At 36.2% G+C, this 18,663-nt stretch overlaps 2 protein-coding genes and 3 long non-coding RNA genes across 5 annotated transcripts in view; 4 read left to right on the forward strand and 1 right to left on the reverse strand.

Annotated features, from left to right (window-relative positions):
* Positions 1-1,962: 1,962 nt before the first annotated feature.
* On the forward strand, positions 1,963-13,420 carry LOC136806111 (uncharacterized). The gene is made up of 3 exons (XM_067062678.1): positions 1,963-2,055; positions 3,044-3,321; positions 13,355-13,420. The coding sequence occupies exons 1-3, from the start codon at positions 2,052-2,054 to the stop codon at positions 13,379-13,381; spliced, it is 309 nt and encodes a 102-aa protein (XP_066918779.1). The 5' UTR covers positions 1,963-2,051; the 3' UTR covers positions 13,382-13,420.
* The window catches only part of LOC136806112 (uncharacterized), a 32,233-nt gene continuing 15,835 nt past the window's right edge, over positions 2,266-18,663 (reverse strand). The window contains exons 2-3 of the long non-coding RNA XR_010846521.1: positions 16,358-16,496; positions 2,266-2,366 (exon numbers count right to left, since the gene is read on the reverse strand). This is a non-coding gene — a long non-coding RNA (uncharacterized lncRNA). The remainder of the gene's footprint in view (positions 2,367-16,357; positions 16,497-18,663) is intronic.
* On the forward strand, positions 4,072-4,532 carry LOC136806107 (uncharacterized). The gene is made up of 2 exons (XR_010846520.1): positions 4,072-4,157; positions 4,503-4,532. It is a non-coding gene; the product is annotated as an uncharacterized lncRNA (long non-coding RNA).
* On the forward strand, positions 11,495-11,890 carry LOC136806155 (uncharacterized). The gene is made up of 2 exons (XR_010846525.1): positions 11,495-11,580; positions 11,861-11,890. It is a non-coding gene; the product is annotated as an uncharacterized lncRNA (long non-coding RNA).
* LOC136806109 (uncharacterized) lies at positions 14,484-17,278 on the forward strand. The gene is made up of 4 exons (XM_067062677.1): positions 14,484-14,775; positions 15,374-15,550; positions 16,366-16,478; positions 16,964-17,278. Exons 1-4 carry the CDS (start codon positions 14,769-14,771, stop codon positions 16,985-16,987), a joined length of 321 nt encoding a protein of 106 aa, XP_066918778.1. The 5' UTR covers positions 14,484-14,768; the 3' UTR covers positions 16,988-17,278.

Here is an 18,663-nt window from a genome sequence, read left to right on the forward strand (position 1 = left end):
TGCCCTCAGTAAACAGAAGTAGATTTTAGTACTTTTTACAAAAATTACCACAGTAACTAAAGCTACGGAGCAAATTTGAACCTTTTTTCTTTATATGACTGTTAAAAGGTTCTAGAATTGTATTCGCACAACCCAACCCAATTGGGGTAGCCAATTGGCTACCCTGCTTTTTAGAGCAACCCAGATTTCGCGGACCCTAAAACACCCGATTTCTTAGAAAATCGTATAAAAAATATCCACAAAAGGATGCAAATTAGAACACTTTAAGAATTCAAAAAGTTAAAAATTCGAAAACTTAATAATATTGAATGTTCTTATAAAAAACTTGTACTGAAACTAAATTTTGCATTGTTTTTTAAAATTGCCCAGACAAGTGAAAATTCTGCTTGGGAAAGAATTTTCAAGATGATGTGTAAACTTTTGTAACCTAGGGACACTTAAATCAGATTTTTCATTCCTACGACCCTTAGCAGGATTTTAAACGTCCAAAAAGTGGAACGTACCCTTTCATTACCTAGGCAACCCCTTCTCTCGGTGAAACTTAGCATGATTATGGTAAAATAACGTCAAAAAACAGTATGATGACAAGTCAATTAAACAAAAACCTTCACACCTTTGATGACCAATTAAGAAGGTGTTATATTTGAGAAAACCACGTGTAGGGGGGGCGTACGGGTTTCACGTTGTGACGGTATTAACCCTTTTTTCTGTCGGTGTTTGAAGAAAAAAGTGACGGTATTTCGGTGTCAAACATGCCATGCGGTGACGAAATAAGGATTTTACCAAATTTTTCTGTCGGTGTTGACGGTAATCCAAGAAATGTGCATCGGTATTTCGGTGTCCGCGACCCCCGTACGCCCCCCTCCGTGTATGTTATGAAGTATCCTTTTAAAAAGTGACAAAAAAAGTATTTAATGAACCAAAGACATTTTTTTCGAAAATTGTTTTCTTCTAATTTTAAAATTGTCGTAAAAACCAAGGACACTTGTATTAGCTCCAAGTACTATTAAAGGTAAAGTTCACCAAAAACACTTTTTATAATTGAGGAGGAAATTTCGAAGACAAAAAATTTAATACAAAAAAGTTATTTTCAAATGTTTTCTTTAATGACTTCGATTGTTCCAATAAAGACTTAAAAACATGCAGAGGTTTTTCAGCGCACTTTTTGCGATGAGAATATAAAGTGGAAAGAATCGGAACACTCTCGTATGACGCCAGTGAAGAGAGAATACTTCAATAATTCTTCTCTTGGTTCAATTCAGTTGCAATTGAAATAAAGATTCTATTTATATCGTCTACACGTTTTTTTTTTATAAGAACGTCAAACATTTTCGAAGCCTTCGGATGTTCTTAGTTTTTTGGATTTGAAGCCTAAAAATGTTCTTAAAATGTTCTTATTTTCAGCATTTTTTGAGCATTTTGATGTAATTTCTTAAGAAACTGCAAGTTTTTAAGTCTCCAAAGCCTTAGTATGTTCTTAGAATGTTCTTAAATTTTTGGGCCTCGAAGCCTTATGTTCTTATATAGTTTGTTCTTATAAAAAAAAACGTGTATTCCAGACGTTCCAGACTTAATAAGCGATAATTGCGAGGATAATTCTACAATAATGAGTATAGAGGATAATAATAAGAAAGTGGATTAGATGACCACATGTCTAGATTCACATTTTCAAGGAGACGTATATACTTGAACTGGAATAATAAGCAGTAAAAGTAGGTTTTTATTGTGGTTTGATTTGTTCTTCAAAGAAGTGTCGATGCTACCAGGAGAGGAGGCTTTGATGTGTACACTATTTTCATAAAGAAAATACGTAATGTTTTGGCTCAGTCTTTGAATGTTAACTTTTTGGTTGATGTTTTTGAAATGTTGTTTTTGTTGTTTTTTGACAAGAACATCTCCTTATTCTTAACTTGTTCTATTGAAACAAGTCAAGTCTTGTGTTTTTAATGAACGGTTTGAATACATTGTACATTGAATTTTTGTTTTATTTTCACAGAAGTAAACATGTAAAACATTGAGCAGAATAAATCACCACTGAAGATTGACAGAAAATGGGTAAGGTTCTTTTTTTTCGTTTTATTGATTTCCAAATTTCCGCCCTGTTAGAATATTTAAAGAAGAATAAACGATCTAAAAAATACCACCTGTCTCAATCTCAATGCCCAAAATAAGAACTTACAGGAATTTTCCAATTCAAAGATCAGTATGTCAGTGGGAGGTTTCCTTAAGGGTTAAAAAATATTCTCCCCTAATCCTTGCCACTTGTCATGTAAATTCCAAAGATCTGCAAGGGAATACTTTTACGCCTGTTCGGCAGAATAGAGATTGATGTTAGAAGGATAGAATTATTCGGAGATTCAACCAAGCTGAAATAATGACGATTAGATACAGTTATGATATGTGATTTTATAGCGCTTCCACGCCAATTTCCAATGAGATGCAGTTGCTGCGTAAAAACAATTGTTTTTAAAAAACTACACTACATATTAAAAATTAACACTAGGTAAACACAAAAAGATTTATATATACAGTTAGAATTTCCTGGGTTGTTACCCGTACTGGAATTTTCTACTTATACTTTTTAATTTTTTCCCTACATATATAAAATCACAGATTCTGCTCACAAAATTTCAAACTCTCAACAAGGTTATCTAGGATAACCTTTCGCGACTGCGAGCCTCGTATTGTTGCACGAAGAAGTAAAATTTTTTTGTGCTAATCGCACGAGGAGTTATTTTCTCTTCTTTGGCTCGCCTTCAAAGACAGCAATTAATCGTTAATTGCATCCTGTAGAGAGCAATTAATCGTTAATCACACTCTTCAATGAGGCGCCAATGTTTACAAAATTGAGAAGTGAGAAGTGACGAAAAATCAGTCCATATGTCACTTGTAATCAATTAGCTGTTGGGTTCGTTAAAGACATTACAATGGTGCATATCATGAATAGGAAAGTTTCACTAGGAATGAGGAAGTTTAGCCATCCCACGGTACACTTCCATCATTCAATTTAAGCTAAGCTATTGTATTATTTTCTCATTTATAGGTATGCAAAAGTTATTGGTCTTTGTTATCATTCTGTTTACCTTTCTCAATAACCAAACATCCGCCGCTCCCGTTAATCACCAACAACCATCAACTGCTAGTACTCAAACAACTGAAGGCTTTCTAGTCATCAATATTCCAGAGTATATGCGCAAAATCACGACAACTCCATTCCCGTACAATACACCGACAACACAAGAAACGACAGTTGTTTCAATCCTGTTAATACTTGGTGCTGTAGCGGCTTTAGTCATGATTTCACAGTTCACATCACTTTTCGTAAGTTTTCATCTTTTACAGACACCATTTTTTGTTGTCTTCAAAATATGATTTAAATTGGTAATTTTGCTATTTCACTTATCAACCAAAGTGATCTCAACAAAATTTTTCTGTGCGACAAAATAACAAATTTTATAAACTGCGTTACAGCTTGCTATAATAACGGTTTTACAGTCTATCAACGATAAGTGTGCACTAAATTTAGCTTTGCTTGTTATTTCTCAAACAATGCTTCTTTTCTTCGTGTTCTTTTCAAATTCCACAGAAAACAAGTGATTTATACTGGTTATGCATTTAACACATATAATTGATATCTACGTTGTAACGGCTAAGCCTTTTCAGTTCAGTTTTTCTCATCATTTTTGGCATTCCCTCACATTTTGTTCAGGTTTTCTCTGTGTTTCTCATTTTCTCGGTTTTTCAGTTTTTCTCATGTTTTCTGCATTTTCAGTGTTTTTCTGTTCTCAGTGTTCACCATTTTGGATTCTAATTTGTTTATTTATGTTAATTTATTCAAAATATGCATTTTTCCAATTTTTGGTTTTGGTCAGTAATTTATACATTTTTATCATTTATCAACTTTGACCTATGACCTAGAATTTATCATTCTGTAAATTACACATTTTCTAGAATTTGCTATTTAAGCAAGGACTTTCATTTTCACATCAGTTCAACAAGAGATTTCATGGAGTGAACATCAAATTTTTCTAAGTCAACTTCAAACAAGACTTAGTCTCATAACTTATAAACTTTTCTCTCATCAATATGAGTTTAGTTTACTAACTTTTATCACACCACTGCCTGGATTATTCCAGCCTCACACTTCAGGCAAGCTGGTAAGTTTTTTCAGCCATTTGTTTTGTCGGCCATTTTGTTTTGTCGGCCATTTTGTTTTTTTTCTTTCTTGATGCTTTGCATCATGAGGCATTAAGATTAGGCTAGGACTAGCTTACTTTATTTTCAACTAATACTATTCAATCAATTCATCAATCAAAAATGAACATGAAGCTTCTGTCAACTATAAACTTTACACTTAAGTTGTATGAAAGGATTGATTTGTTTAATTCATCAATCAATATTCAAATTTATACATTCAAACAGGCTTATACTTTAGTTTTACTTTAGACTTAAGCTTTTTCCTTGTGATCAATATTTAGTATTTTTTCAATTTCAATTTTCAGTTTGAACATTATCATCACACATGTTACAAACACTTGTGACCGCTTCAAATTTATTCATCCCCACTCCGTGAATCCCTACATTCAAACAGCGTTGAAGTTGTTTGTCAACCGATCAACGTTTCATGTCAGATCGACCCAGAAGATCAAAAGCCAATATCAGATACGATATCTATGGTATTACCGGCAAGAAAGTCATAAAGCCAACATCTCCGGAAGTTACCCATCCGCTAGCCGAAGAAGCTTATCATCCGCCAATGAAGGAAAGAAGCGAGCGATCAAACCCAGAGCTGATGGCATCATGGTGGAGACTGAATTAAAGAAGCTTCTCATTGAAGAGTCTACTTTTCGAGATGAGATCACCGATGCTATCCAAGAAAACTCAACAGATATTGTAAAGAACTCATTACGGCTGATCAACTCAAGCACCGAAAAAATCAAAGAGCTACGCCTTCAATATCGGTCCATCCACAAAACCATTGCTGCATTGATGGATCCCAAGGAATACCAAACAAATTATCAACCGTTCTACACAGACATCACACATCAAGTGGTAGTGTATTTGCAACAACTGAACATTCTCACTGAGGCTCATCATTCGGCAGAGGTCAATGCTGCCACTCAGATCTCAACCAATCAAGCTTGTCTTTTTATTGACGAAATTGATCGCACAATCACTTACCTCAACGCAAGCTGCACTTGTATTGCAACCTTCCTCAGTAATGAAGAACTCAAGCAGCGTAAATCACACATTGAGGAGCAATCCAAAGAGCTGAAGGAAATACCATCAAAACTTCGTGAACTACTCGGTCTTCGTCCAGATATGGAGAAATACAACAGTTTGAAGACAAAGTATGAAGCACTCATCAAATCGAGAGCAGCATACCACGTAAAGATTAATGATGAAGTCAAACTTAGAGAATTCGACAAGCTTGAATCGTTCAAGAAGAGCCGATTTAACATCAAACTGCCACAATTCACCGGGTATGATTCAAAAATTGACATTTATACTTTTATTGATGAGTTTGATAAACTTCACTCCGATTCCGTACCCAAGTCGCTTCAGCCAGAGTTTCTCAAGAACAATTACCTCGATAAACAAGCCTTGGCTATTGTTAAAAGTATTGACAACATCAAAGACATATGGGATCGCCTGAAACAAATCTTCGGTGATAAGGAGGTACTTTTACAACACAAACTCCACGAACTCATGGAATTGACAAAGAATCCAAAGTTACTGAAAGATTCGATTAAAATCATAGACTCTCTGAGTAAAATAACTAATACAATGAGAGATCTCATGCAACTTGCTGCAAAACACAATATCGAAAATGAACTTTTTTATAGTAACGCATTTTCTCAGATCGTCAGCAATCTAGGAGATAGCAGAATGATGAGATGGCTGCAACTTTCGTGCCAATCTCCAGAAACTGGGAAGAGAAAATGGAAGCAAATGATTGATTTCCTTGAAACTGAAATGGCGGTGCATCAGCAAAAGGCTGCCATACAGATTGCGTCCAACCAAGCTCCAAAACAACCTTCCAAGAAACAACCATCATCCTTTGGGAATCACTCAAACACTGGTGGTCAATCCAATGGCCAATCTGCTCAACAATCAAATGGACAATCTGGTGGTCAATCAACTGGCCAATCAGGTCAACAATCAAATGGTCACCCTGGTTATCAATCAAATGGTCAATCAGGTGGTCAAGCAAATGGTCAATCAATCACTGAATGTTTTGTGTGTGGTGCTACTGATCACGTGCAAACCAATGGTCCAAATGGGACCAAACTTGTCCAATACTTTGCATGCAAGAAGTTTGTGGACATGTCACCTGCTGATCGTTTTCAATTTCTTCTTACAAATGGTTTTTGCTTCCAATGTCTCTACCCTGGCGCAAACGTCAACCAAGGAAAACATCGAGATGGGAAGTGTCAACATCAGTTCGCTTGCAAAAACTCGTCACACAACAGATTCCCAAGAACGAAGCATGTTCTCGTGTGCGACGAGCACAAAAATGATCAACACAACAAAGACGTGCTTGAACACTACAAAGCAAGATGCATCCTGAAACAACCACTTCCTACGTATTCAAAGAACATCAGCATCTTCCATTCGATCTTCAAATCTCAGCTCATCAAACCTTCACCAACTGACGATCAACATGACGCAATTTTCATCCTTCAACCAATCAGGATTGAAAATTCCAACTTCACCATTTTCTACGATAACGGTTGTAGTGATTTTATCAGTCGTTATCAATCCGTGCAACGTCTTGGTCCATCAAGAGCAAAACAAGTCTACGATGGTACAATCCATATGAAAGGAATTGCTGGCATCTCAAGTCCAACCAATCATGGTATCTATGAAGTCAACTTTTTACCTCTACGAATTGGGGGTAATGCACTGATGACTGGACCTTGTCTCGATCGAGTCACAAATACATTCCCTATGTATCCACTCAATGGGGAAGTTTTCAACGACATCAAGACAGCTTTCATTACGAATGGAGGCAATGGATCAACACTTCCAACGGTTCCAGAGAAGGTCGGTGGTGATGTCGACTTCATCATTGGTATCAAATATCTACGTCATTTTCCAAAGCCCATCTTTCAAATGCTATCAGGTCTCACCATCTATGAGTCATCCTTCGAAAGTAACGATGGCTCCTTTGGTTTGATTGGGGGACCACATCAGGTATTCAATTTCATTCACCAAAATCAATCAACCAATTTTGTCACCAATCAACTCAGACTCTACTCCTTTGGATACCACGTCAATCCAGATGTCCGTCTTCTAGGCTACAACAATCATTTTGGAGATGTCCAAGACGATACAACAAATCCAATGCACCTCTTCAACTCTGTTGAGGAAGCCGGAAGCTCAATCACTTATCGATGTACCAAATGCAGAGACTGTTCAACCTGCAAAGAATCACCCAACGACATATGTAGCATCAAAGAGGAGGCAGAGCAAGAGATTATCAACAACTCTGTCACAGTCAACATCAAGGAGAGAAGTTCAACAGCAACCCTTCCTCTCATTGCCAGCACTGATCGTCTTCAACCAAATCGTGGCATCGCTCTTCAAGTCTTCAATCAACAGCTCAAACGTCTGAAGAAAAACCCTGATGACAAAGCTGACATCATCAAATCTGAAGAGAAACTCCAATCATTAGGGTATGTTGATTATGTAAAAAACCTTTCTCAAGCAGACCAAGACCTTCTTCATCAATCTAATATCCAGAACTTCATCCCATGGAGAGCAGTCTGGAAAGAAAACTCTGTATCAACACCTTGTCGCGTTGTTTTTGATGCTTCGATGCCAACCAAGAGCGGTTTTTCCCTAAATGACATCATCGCTAAGGGGAGAAACAATATGAACAAGCTTCTCAACATCTTCCTTCGGTGGAGGGGATACAGATTCGGATTCCACACAGATGTGCAAAAGATGTACAACTCGGTCAAGCTAGACAAATCACACTGGGTTCTGCAACGATATCTCTGGAACGAAACACTTGATTCTACCAAACCACCAGAACAAAAAGTTATCAAAACTTTAATCTACGGTGTCAAATCATCAGGCAACCAGGCAGAACGATGCTTACGAGAGACAGCCAAGCAATTCCAAAATGATCACCCTGACATCTACAGAATCGTATCAGAGGACGTTTATGTGGATGATTGCTTATCAGGTGATCAGACTCTTCCCAAGGTCATCAACACTGCAGATCGACTCGAAACTGTTGTAAACAATGGTGGCTTCACACTCAAAGGTTTCACATTCTCTTGCCAAGATCCAATCAAAAAGCTTTCCAAGGACAGTCATTCTGTATCAGTTGCTGGACTCAAGTGGTACCCAAAAGAAGACACCCTATCAATTGATGTTCAGGATCTGAATTTCGCGAAAAAGTATCGTGGTCGAAAACCAACTTCAATCTCTGACATCCCAACCAATCTAACACGCCGACAATGCTCATCCAAACTTGGAGAATTATACGACACCTCAGGCATTTTCACACCTTTCATTGCAACAATGAAGATGGATATGCATCAAATCGTCAAGCACAAATTTGAATGGGATGATACCTTACCGGACAACCTCCGCAACATGTGGGTATCACACTTCGAAATGATGAAAGAGATAAAGACCATCAAATATAAACGCGCTATTGTACCAGAAGAGGCTGTTAATCTCAACATCGAAACTCTTGACTTTGGCGACGCCAGTGAATATTTGGCATGTTCAGCAATTTACGTCCGATTCAAACTCCAAGATGAAACATACTCATGCCAACTCATCTTCGCAAGATCGCAAGTCTTAGAGGAAACAACCCAACCAAGAGGAGAGCTCCTGGCAGCCCTTCTCAACAGTCATACTGGCCAAACAGTCAAGTCAGCATTTGGTGACCGTCATAAATCGTCAATCAAATTCACCGACTCTCAAATCGCTCTATACTGGATATGCAACCCAAACCTTGATCTGATGAAGTGGACAAGAAACAGAGTCATCCAAATTCTACGCTTCACTGACCGATCTCAATGGTTCTATGTCAAATCAGAAGACATGATTGCCGACATCGGAACTCGCAGATGCTCATCTGTCAACACCATCAATAAAGAATCAGACTGGATCAATGGATACAGTTGGATGAAGTTACCTTCTACACTGTTTCCATCCCTATCAAAGGACAAGATTCAACTCAGTGCTCAAGAACGTCAATTGGCTTATAAAGAATGCAAGCCAGAAGCGAAGTCATTCTTTTCATCTTCAATCATCATAGCAGATGAGGTCGCTAAACGATACAAGCTTTCAAATTATCTCGTTGATCCAAACGCCAGGAAATTTTCTTCTATTGTACGTATCTTGGTTATCATTCGAAAAACTCATCTCAAGATCTCATCACTTCGCCCGAAACGTCTTCAAACAAAGATTCAAGAGGATGACTTAGAAGAAGCAAGGAATTACGTCTTCAGAAAGGCAACATTGGAAGTCAACACCTTTGTACCTACAAACAAGGTGAAGAAAATCTCGGAAATGAAAGATGGAATCTTGTACTATACAGGACGAATTCTTCCAACAGATAATGTCACGATTCTTGGCAATGCAACAAATGTCATGAAGGATCTAGGAGCACTTCACTTTCATGTACCAATCATCGATCGACATTCACCCCTGGCATATGCCATTGTAAACGACATCCATTGGAATCATCCGACAGCCAGCCACACAGGAGTCGAAACCACTTGGAGATATATCCTTCAAGTAGCATACATCATTGAAGGAAGATACCTCGTGAAACAGATTCGATCCTTATGTGCCAAATGTCGATTCTTGATGAAACAACAACTTGATGTATCTATGGGGCCCACGTCACTAGACAGTCTCAACATCGCTCCAGCCTTCTATTGCTCCCAAACCGACTTGGCTGGACCATTTTTATCCTACTCGAATCATCACAAACGAACAACAGTAAAAATCTGGTTAATCGTTTTCTGTTGCGCAACCACGACTGCCGTAAAGATCAAGCTGATGGAAGATTACACAACGACATCCTTTGTGCAAGCATTCACAGGTTTGGCATGTGAAGTTGGCTACCCAAAGAAATTACTTGTTGATGAAGGGAGTCAGCCTCTCAAGGGATGTAAGTCAATGCAACTCAACTTCCAAGACATCAAGGCCAAGATTGAGGCAAAATCATCTATCGAGTTCAGCACCTGCCCAGTTGGTGGACACAACTTCCATGGTCGAGTCGAAAGAAAGATTAGAGAAATTCGAAAATCATTGGAGAAATCAGTCCACCTTGAAAGACTATCCATGATGCAATGGGAAACCCTTGCAGCACCCATCTCCAACTCAATAAACAATCTACCTATGGCAATAAAAAACAAAGGTGATTTTGAATTCGCAGACCTCATCACTCCGAACAGACTCATTCTCGGGAGGAACAATGACCGCTGTCCAACCGAACCTCTGTCAATATCAGATGATTCTGATAAAATCATCCGTTCCAATGGGAAAATCTTCAATGCGTGGTTTGAGTGTTGGTTAACCTCGCATGTACCATCATTGATGCACCAGCCTAAATGGTTTAACACTGATCGTGATCTACAACCAGGTGACGTCGTTTTGTTCACCAAACAGGATTCTGCCATCGCTTCAACTTATCAATATGGTCGTATCAAATCAGTAAATCGTGGTCGTGATAATGCCATTCGTGATGTCGTGGTTGAATATCAGAATAGTAATGAGAATACAAAGCGTTTAACGACACGTGCTGTGAGGACTTTGATTTTGATATTGGGAGCTGATGAGATTGATTTATCAAAGGAATTGTTCAAATTGAAATGATTTGCAAATTTTGCAATTTAAATGAATCTTCAAATCCTAAATGTGATTTGATGTTTTATGGAAAAATTCAAAAATCAAATAAAAATTATTAAAATTTAACATATATAATTCAAGAAAAATTTATTTAATACATTTATTTCAATTAGTATATTTTCAAGTATATTCAATATTCATATAATTTCTATTAGTATTTTTCATATCTGTTGGGGGAGTGTAACGGCTAAGCCTTTTCAGTTCAGTTTTTCTCATCATTTTTGGCATTCCCTCACATTTTGTTCAGGTTTTCTCTGTGTTTCTCATTTTCTCGGTTTTTCAGTTTTTCTCATGTTTTCTGCATTTTCAGTGTTTTTCTGTTCTCAGTGTTCACCATTTTGGATTCTAATTTGTTTATTTATGTTAATTTATTCAAAATATGCATTTTTCCAATTTTTGGTTTTGGTCAGTAATTTATACATTTTTTATCATTTATCAACTTTGACCTATGACCTAGAATTTATCATTCTGTAAATTACACATTTTCTAGAATTTGCTATTTAAGCAAGGACTTTCATTTTCACATCAGTTCAACAAGAGATTTCATGGAGTGAACATCAAATTTTTCTAAGTCAACTTCAAACAAGACTTAGTCTCATAACTTATAAACTTTTCTCTCATCAATATGAGTTTAGTTTACTAACTTTTATCACACCACTGCCTGGATTATTCCAGCCTCACACTTCAGGCAAGCTGGTAAGTTTTTTCAGCCATTTGTTTTGTCGGCCATTTTGTTTTGTCGGCCATTTTGTTTTGTCGGCCATTTTGTTTTTTTTCTTTCTTGATGCTTTGCATCATGAGGCATTAAGATTAGGCTAGGACTAGCTTACTTTATTTTCAACTAATACTATTCAATCAATTCATCAATCAATATTCAAATTTATACATTCAAACAGGCTTATACTTTAGTTTTACTTTAGACTTAAGCTTTTTCCTTGTGATCAATATTTAGTATTTTTTCAATTTCAATTTTCAGTTTGAACATTATCATCACACATGTTACAAACACTTGTGACCGCTTCAAATTTATTCATCCCCACTCCGTGAATCCCTACATACGTGAGCGTGACCATTAAACAATCATTCAGAATAAAAATAGTGACGATCTATTAAAATTAGTCGTTTGTTTCTTATAAAAAAACGTTTAGAAACCATAATTTCATGCTCTTTAAAATATTCTTTCATATTCAAGACTTCGTGGGCAAAAAATCATATCTCATCAAAAGATTTAGTAATTTGACTAAGAACATTGATGTATGCTTATTAATAGTGATACTTTTAGATAAACATGCGTTTTTTGAGCCGAAAAATTCTTCTTTTACAAAAATCTGCTTACCAACTTTCATGCAAAAAGTCAGAAAGAAAAAAACAATGATCCAATATTTCACTAAGTCCTAAAAACCCTTTTTTAGCCGTTTTTTAGCTGAAATTTACCCCAAAAATTTCTTGCCAAAAATCTAGCTCCGTCACATTCGAGGTTTATAGTTAAGCATCTTTGTGCAAAAAATCATAAAGAATGAAAGAGCCAATCTCTAGAAAAGCTAATACCTAAGTAATGATAAAAAAATATCAAATTTGGCCAGTTTTTCTATAAAAACACGCCAAGCAACCAAAATTTCATGTCTGAACACACATATGCTTGAGCCATCTTTTACCCATGATGGTACCCTACTTTCATGCAAAAAAATCAGAAAAAATTAATGATCCAATTTTTCACAAATCCAAAAAAAACTGCTTTTTTAGCCGTTTTTTGGCCCATATTATTTGCCCCCAAATTTTTTTTCTCGAAAATCAGGCGCCGTCACATTCGAGGGTTTATAGTTATGCATCTTTGTGCAAAAAATCAGAAAAAACTAATGAGCCAATATCGAGAAAAGCTAGTAACTAACGAACTAACGAACGGACGAACATACATCGGTTAATTTATAGGACCTCCGCCGGGGTAGGTCCAAAAACTAACAGTAAATTTAATAAGTTCCTCGTTCCTACCTTTCCAACGATACCAAACTTTTTAAGATTGAAGCATTGGTTGAGAAATAACAATCAAAGCTAAACTTAGTGCTCACTTATCGTTGATAGACTGTAAAACCGTTATTATAGCGAACGGTAACGCAGTTTATAAAATTCGTTATTTTGTCGCACAGAAAAATTTTGTTGAGGACACTTTGGTTGATAAGTGAAATAGCAAAATTATCAGTCTCTGTCTAAAATGAAATCACTCATGGTATTCGTTATATCTCCTTTGATCCCTGGTGGCTCCGTCCGTCATAGGTTTATTTTTACTAATACGTTTCTCCCAGGAAAGAAAAAAATATCCACTCCAATTTCTGATTCTGCACAGGGTGTACGAAGGGCTACTCTGTGGCAATGTGTACCTCATGTATGACGTAGCTGAATTATGGAAATTTAGGGACATGCTTAAAATATTAAGAACTTCTTTTGTGTACACAGTCATCTTTTCTTTTCTTAGAAAACGGTGAAAAATGCATTGTTCTAAATCAAATTGTAAATACTGGAAAATGCAAGAAAATTGCAGTGTATCACTAAACACTGAAAAAGATGTTTTATATTATTCTCAATTTATACATATATATATCTTTTATATTATTTGTGTTGTAAATATTATTGTATAAATTCATAAGTTTTTCAAATTTTATTATAGTTTTTTACGAAGACCTTTGAATTTTCCCTAATCGCACCCAAGTGAATGTGATCAAATCTCTTAGATTCTACTGGTAGACAACAAAAATTCAACGAAATCGAACCGATTGAAAAGAAGTTAGCAAGGACCGTTAAGAAGGAGGGGGTTGTGTACGCGGTTCTGATTTCCGAAATACCGATAAGGACTTTGTAGTGAGTTTTCTTGAAATTAAGGGTAAAATTATTTTAATTTCAATGCTGATATTTTTTTTGAGCCATTTTGCCGAAAATTAAATTTAAGAATTGATACTCCTCGTTACCGAGATTTTAATGTAAAAGTAATTATTTTTGCCGATACCAAACTAATTTTTGGATCACCGAAAAGAATTTGTAAGATTTTAAAAATCCCAAATTAAAAAACAGGTTTCTGCAATACCGAAATCTCGTGTAACCCTACCATTCACAGAAAGGGCTAAACGTCACCATGATCAACATGATAATAAAACGCGGTATGTATATAAGATATTATTGAGTGGATTCTCCAAAACTCAAACACGCATAGGAAACGTAAATTTGTTCGAATTATGGAAATTTCGAGTTGTGGGATTGGTTCATAATCTAATAAGGCATTGTGAAGGACTGAAGGGCAGAAAACTTTTTCGAGTTAACGAGACCATCCGAGTTGTAAAGGTTCGAGTTATGAAGACTCCACTATATTAATACTGGACACGTTTTTTTTATAAGAATGGTGTTTTTCCAATTCATCATGAATATTCTCAACTTTTTGGTGAAAAACATCTTGAAATATTCTTACGGTTTTCTTGGGTTTGGAACCAAACCAAGCCAAAATCTAGCATGTAATACATACCTGAATTAAAAATTTGGCATTTTAGTGGAACCTTATTTGCATTGTTGGGGAAAAACTGGCTATTTAATGGTGAAAAAAATGCTCTAAAACGGTATTCTCAGGGTCAGTTGTCGAATTCAATAATTGTGGTATTCTTACCATATTCTGAAATTTTTGGCAAATTTTATCATTAATATTCTTATAAAGTATTATATTCCTATTTAAAAAAACATGTATTCACTTTACGTTTAATTAATCTTGAAGTGACATTGTAATTACCTTGCAATTAATATTTCTGTTAATTGTGAAATATGAACATCTCCTAATTAGAAATGGCTTAGATTGAATAATATATATCTGCTTGTAGAGGCCAGCTTGCTGTTTATAGGTGATAAAAATGGCGAGTAAGTAAAAACTTTTCTTTTTCTTCTTTGCCATTGTGTTGTGTTTGGAAGCAAATCAATCATTTCATCTAAGATGAGGTAGTTCTACTAGGCACTATCATTATCTAAACAAGTGTTGGCAAAACTCTCTCTCAATTTTGAATCTCCCCTTTTACGTCCGCCACTAAGAAAGCTTTTCAAAAAGTCTCATAAATCTCAAAATGTATCTCGTTTGTCACAGGGTATTGATGATTGATTTAAGACACCCGTCAAGGCCGTTCCCCCAGCCTCGACACAAGCAAGCAAGGTTATGGAAGTTTTTTGTATGCTCTTCAGTACTTTATTGCAGAGGGTTTAAAACAGGAAGGGTAAATTCTTTTCTAGAGTAGTTGTAGAGGTCTGTAGAGGTAATAAAAGTGTTTCTCACACTGAACACGTTTTAAAAGCCGTTAACTTTTTTAAAGGGAGCTCTTCAAACTGTTTTTGAAATAGATCACGTTGGTCAAAATATGGCACTTTTCTCCAAAATTTTCGAAAAATGACACTTCTCAATTAAGCGCAGAAAAGTACAACATAAAATCGCAAATTCATAAAATTCATTCTTCTATTATCATTATAGAGTTCGTTCTTGCTATTACTTTAATTTACCTAACAATCCTATCCATTGCTGATGGTCGACCTATTGAAAAAGATGCTCTACCAAGAAGAAGCCGAAGGGATGTCATAAACAATCAGAATGCAAATCCAGCAATACCTACTCTCATACCATCAACAACTACTGAACCATATACCACAGGTTTGATGCACCTATTCGCCCCTGTTTCATTGTTACCTGCTTTAAAGCCTTTATAAGTATTATTAGTAGGGGGCAAACCCTTCAGGCACAGGTCCTTTGCCCCCCTACTATAAGGCTGAAATCTGTCCAAAACCTAAGAACCAACCAAGAACCAAACGAGCCTTAGAATTTAGAAATTGCTAAGAAAATACTAAAAAGTTCCTTTTGAAAGCCCTTTAGTAAGGAAAATGAGAACGAATTAAAGACATTTTAATCCTAAAAATTAGGAAAAAATAGGAACAGCAACTTAAGGCTTAGTTTTGGGAGAATGACGGATCGGAGAGGGTATTTAATCGGAATGAGAACTTCCCGATTTATGGTCAACCTCGTCTCCGTGTATGCCAGGCTTTATTTACGTTACTGATGGGCCAGAGAATGTCTGGCGCCACCAATAAGTACTGTTACGCAGAGAATGAGGTCGATGAGGTTACCTTTTCTCACCGGGAATATTATGGGAGTTTTTTACAACCTGGGGCCACCGCTTCACTTTGCAAGTGGTAGGGCTATGGTTTAGTGTCTAAAGAGGTGCCACCATGGTTGGCGCTGACAGGAGAAATTTTTGAAAATTATTTCTTCTACACTGCCTAAAACAGGTCTTTTTCAAGGTTTATACGCAGAATTTAGCTGAATCAGTGAATTTTCTTTTTGCTTTGAAAAAATGTGGTCGGGCCAATGCCCAGGTGGACCCCCCTATCGTGGCCCCTGCAACACCTTCTAATGGGGAAGCAGTCCAACATGTTAAGCGAACGTATTTTACTTTTTCCGTACCTTTTCAGAGGATATTGGAGTGAGGACATCAAGTACGGATGAGAAAGTCATCATTGCAATCATCATCTTATTTGCTGGCATCACTTTAGTGGTCATGGTTCTTCAATGGTATGCTTGTCTGGTAAGTGTTCAACGGTGTCTGAAAATAGAGTAATACATAATTCATACCAAGCCCCGTTTTCAAAATATTGTTGTCAAAGTAAATCAGGGTTTGAGTAAATCATCCTTGGACAATGTGTGGCCGCCAGCAGTTTGCTAGAATGCGTAAATGGGTTTTTCGGTTTCGTAAGACTTGCGTGAACGTGGTTCACTTTTTGATAGCGTGAATTCATGAATATGCGCTATTTCTTTGTGTGAATGTGAATTTTCTCTTTTTTTCACCGATTACATGCAACTTTTCCGGTTTTCAAATGTGTACCCGACTTCCCGAAAAATTTCCCGATGTTTTGAGAAATCGGGTTTGCGTGAAAGACGAGAAAAATTTGCGTGAATTTGTGAGTTTCGAAAAAAAAGGTACACGAAAGGGTTAAATCTGGGTCCGCTTTAGGCATCATTAGTATTGCGAGTGTTTGTGATTTAAATGTTATTAATGTTTTTCATTTTCAGTGTCCTGAAAAATCCTACGTGTGAAGAACAAGGAAAAGGAAATTGAAGAAAGCAGTGACGAGTCAGCAAATTTTGGTGCAGGGGTTCCAAAAAATGCCAAATTGAAGGACAATTGCACAAGAGATTAACTTGATTCTATTGCTAGGAAAACCAACAATATTGAAACATTCCCAAAAATTTTGTATTGATTTTTGAACCTCGGCCTTCAACAATATATAATCCAAGATCCTGATATAGTACATAAAACGTGTAAATAGAATATTCCATTGACTTTTTAAGAATCAGTAAAACATGAAAAAAAATCTTGAAATTACTAAAAATGAATTTGGTAAATTTATCTCTCTAAATATGTTTTCTCATTACTCAGTACAAATTGAAATTTCAGGCATCATTTACTCTTGTTACCCCCGTCTCACAGCCCCGGTGGAAGAAACTCCAAACAAAAGAAAAGTGTCAAAAAAATTCTTGAAAAAAAATGTGTGTGGATTTGTGTGTTAAAAGTTTTTCATTTGACTTGATTTTGTTTTAAGAGTTTGTTTGCAAGTTTCTGCGGAGCTAGCCGGGGATTCTATAAGGCCGGAACACCGAATTCTTGCAGTCGTTTATACAAACTAAACCCCCGTAACAATAACCGTATTCTCATATAACGCCTATACTACTGTATTACACGCATTATAAACGACTCCAGTCTACAGTGGGGATTAAAATTCAAATTCATGTTGCCGTCATATTGAAATCCCAATGGGGAGAAATTCTTTGTTCCAAGGTTAAAAAATTCAGTGGCAATTTTTTTGAAGTGCAATTTTTAAACATTGAATTTCGAATGAGGATGAAATAAAAGTTAATTTCCAACTGGCCTGAAATTGTAGGGTACTTTCCCACCCGGGGACGAATTTTTGTCAATCTTTCCAGTGGGGCTGGGCTCCCAGCGGGTTTGTATCTTTATTGGTTTAGTTAGTGTATGTGTACGCGCATTTGAAGTTAAGGCCATCATGTCTGAAAAACCGACTACTTGTGACTTCTTTAGATTTTGATTGCATGTTTTTTTTTATAACGACAAACCATAATCTCAAAACTTAAAACATTAAGAACATTCCTAGGCTTAAAAAGTCTTAATGTTCTTATAAAAAAACTTGTATTTCAAGACGATTTGAAATATTCGAAAGTTAACAATGAGCTTTGAAGGATAATTGGAGAAATAGGGGAAAAAAGGAAAATCAACTAAGAATTACAGGATTTGTTGACGGAACACATACAATACGGCATGATACCCTGATGGAATGTTTTCCAACTGATCTTCACTTAATCTATTGGATCGAGAAAAAAAACACGATCTATCGAGGAGAAATATAGATATCTGTGTTTTGCAACGGAAAAGCCTACTACACGTTTTTTTTTTTATAAGAACGTCAAAAATTTTCGAAGCCTTCGGATGTTCTTAGTTTTTTGGATTTGAAGCCTAAAAATGTTCTTAAAATGTTCTTATTTTCAGCATTTTTTGAGCATTTTGATGTAATTTCTTAAGAAAATACATGTTTTTAAGTCTCCAAAGCCTTAGAATGTTCTTAGAATGTTCTTAAATTTTTGGGCCTCGAAGCCTTATGTTCTTATATAGTTTGTTCTTATAAAAAAAAAAACGTGTACCCACATGAATGAAACGTCTTTACATAACAATTATATTGATTTAGATAATTATACCA

The sequence above is a fragment of the Clytia hemisphaerica genome, unplaced genomic scaffold, assembly GCF_902728285.1.
Source record: "Clytia hemisphaerica strain Z4C2 unplaced genomic scaffold, Clytia hemisphaerica genome assembly, whole genome shotgun sequence".
NCBI classification, from domain to species: domain Eukaryota; kingdom Metazoa; phylum Cnidaria; class Hydrozoa; order Leptothecata; family Clytiidae; genus Clytia; species Clytia hemisphaerica.

Bases quoted from the DNA above. Each gene is read 5' to 3' on its own strand.
- LOC136806109 (XM_067062677.1), top strand. The intron at 15,551-16,365 runs GTTTGATGCACC...GTACCTTTTCAG, and splicing joins TACTGAACCATATACCACAG to AGGATATTGGAGTGAGGACA. The intron at 16,479-16,963 runs GTAAGTGTTCAA...TTTCATTTTCAG, and splicing joins TTCAATGGTATGCTTGTCTG to TGTCCTGAAAAATCCTACGT.
- LOC136806111 (XM_067062678.1), top strand. The intron at 3,322-13,354 runs GTAAGTTTTCAT...TTCTTTTCTTAG, and splicing joins CACAGTTCACATCACTTTTC to AAAACGGTGAAAAATGCATT.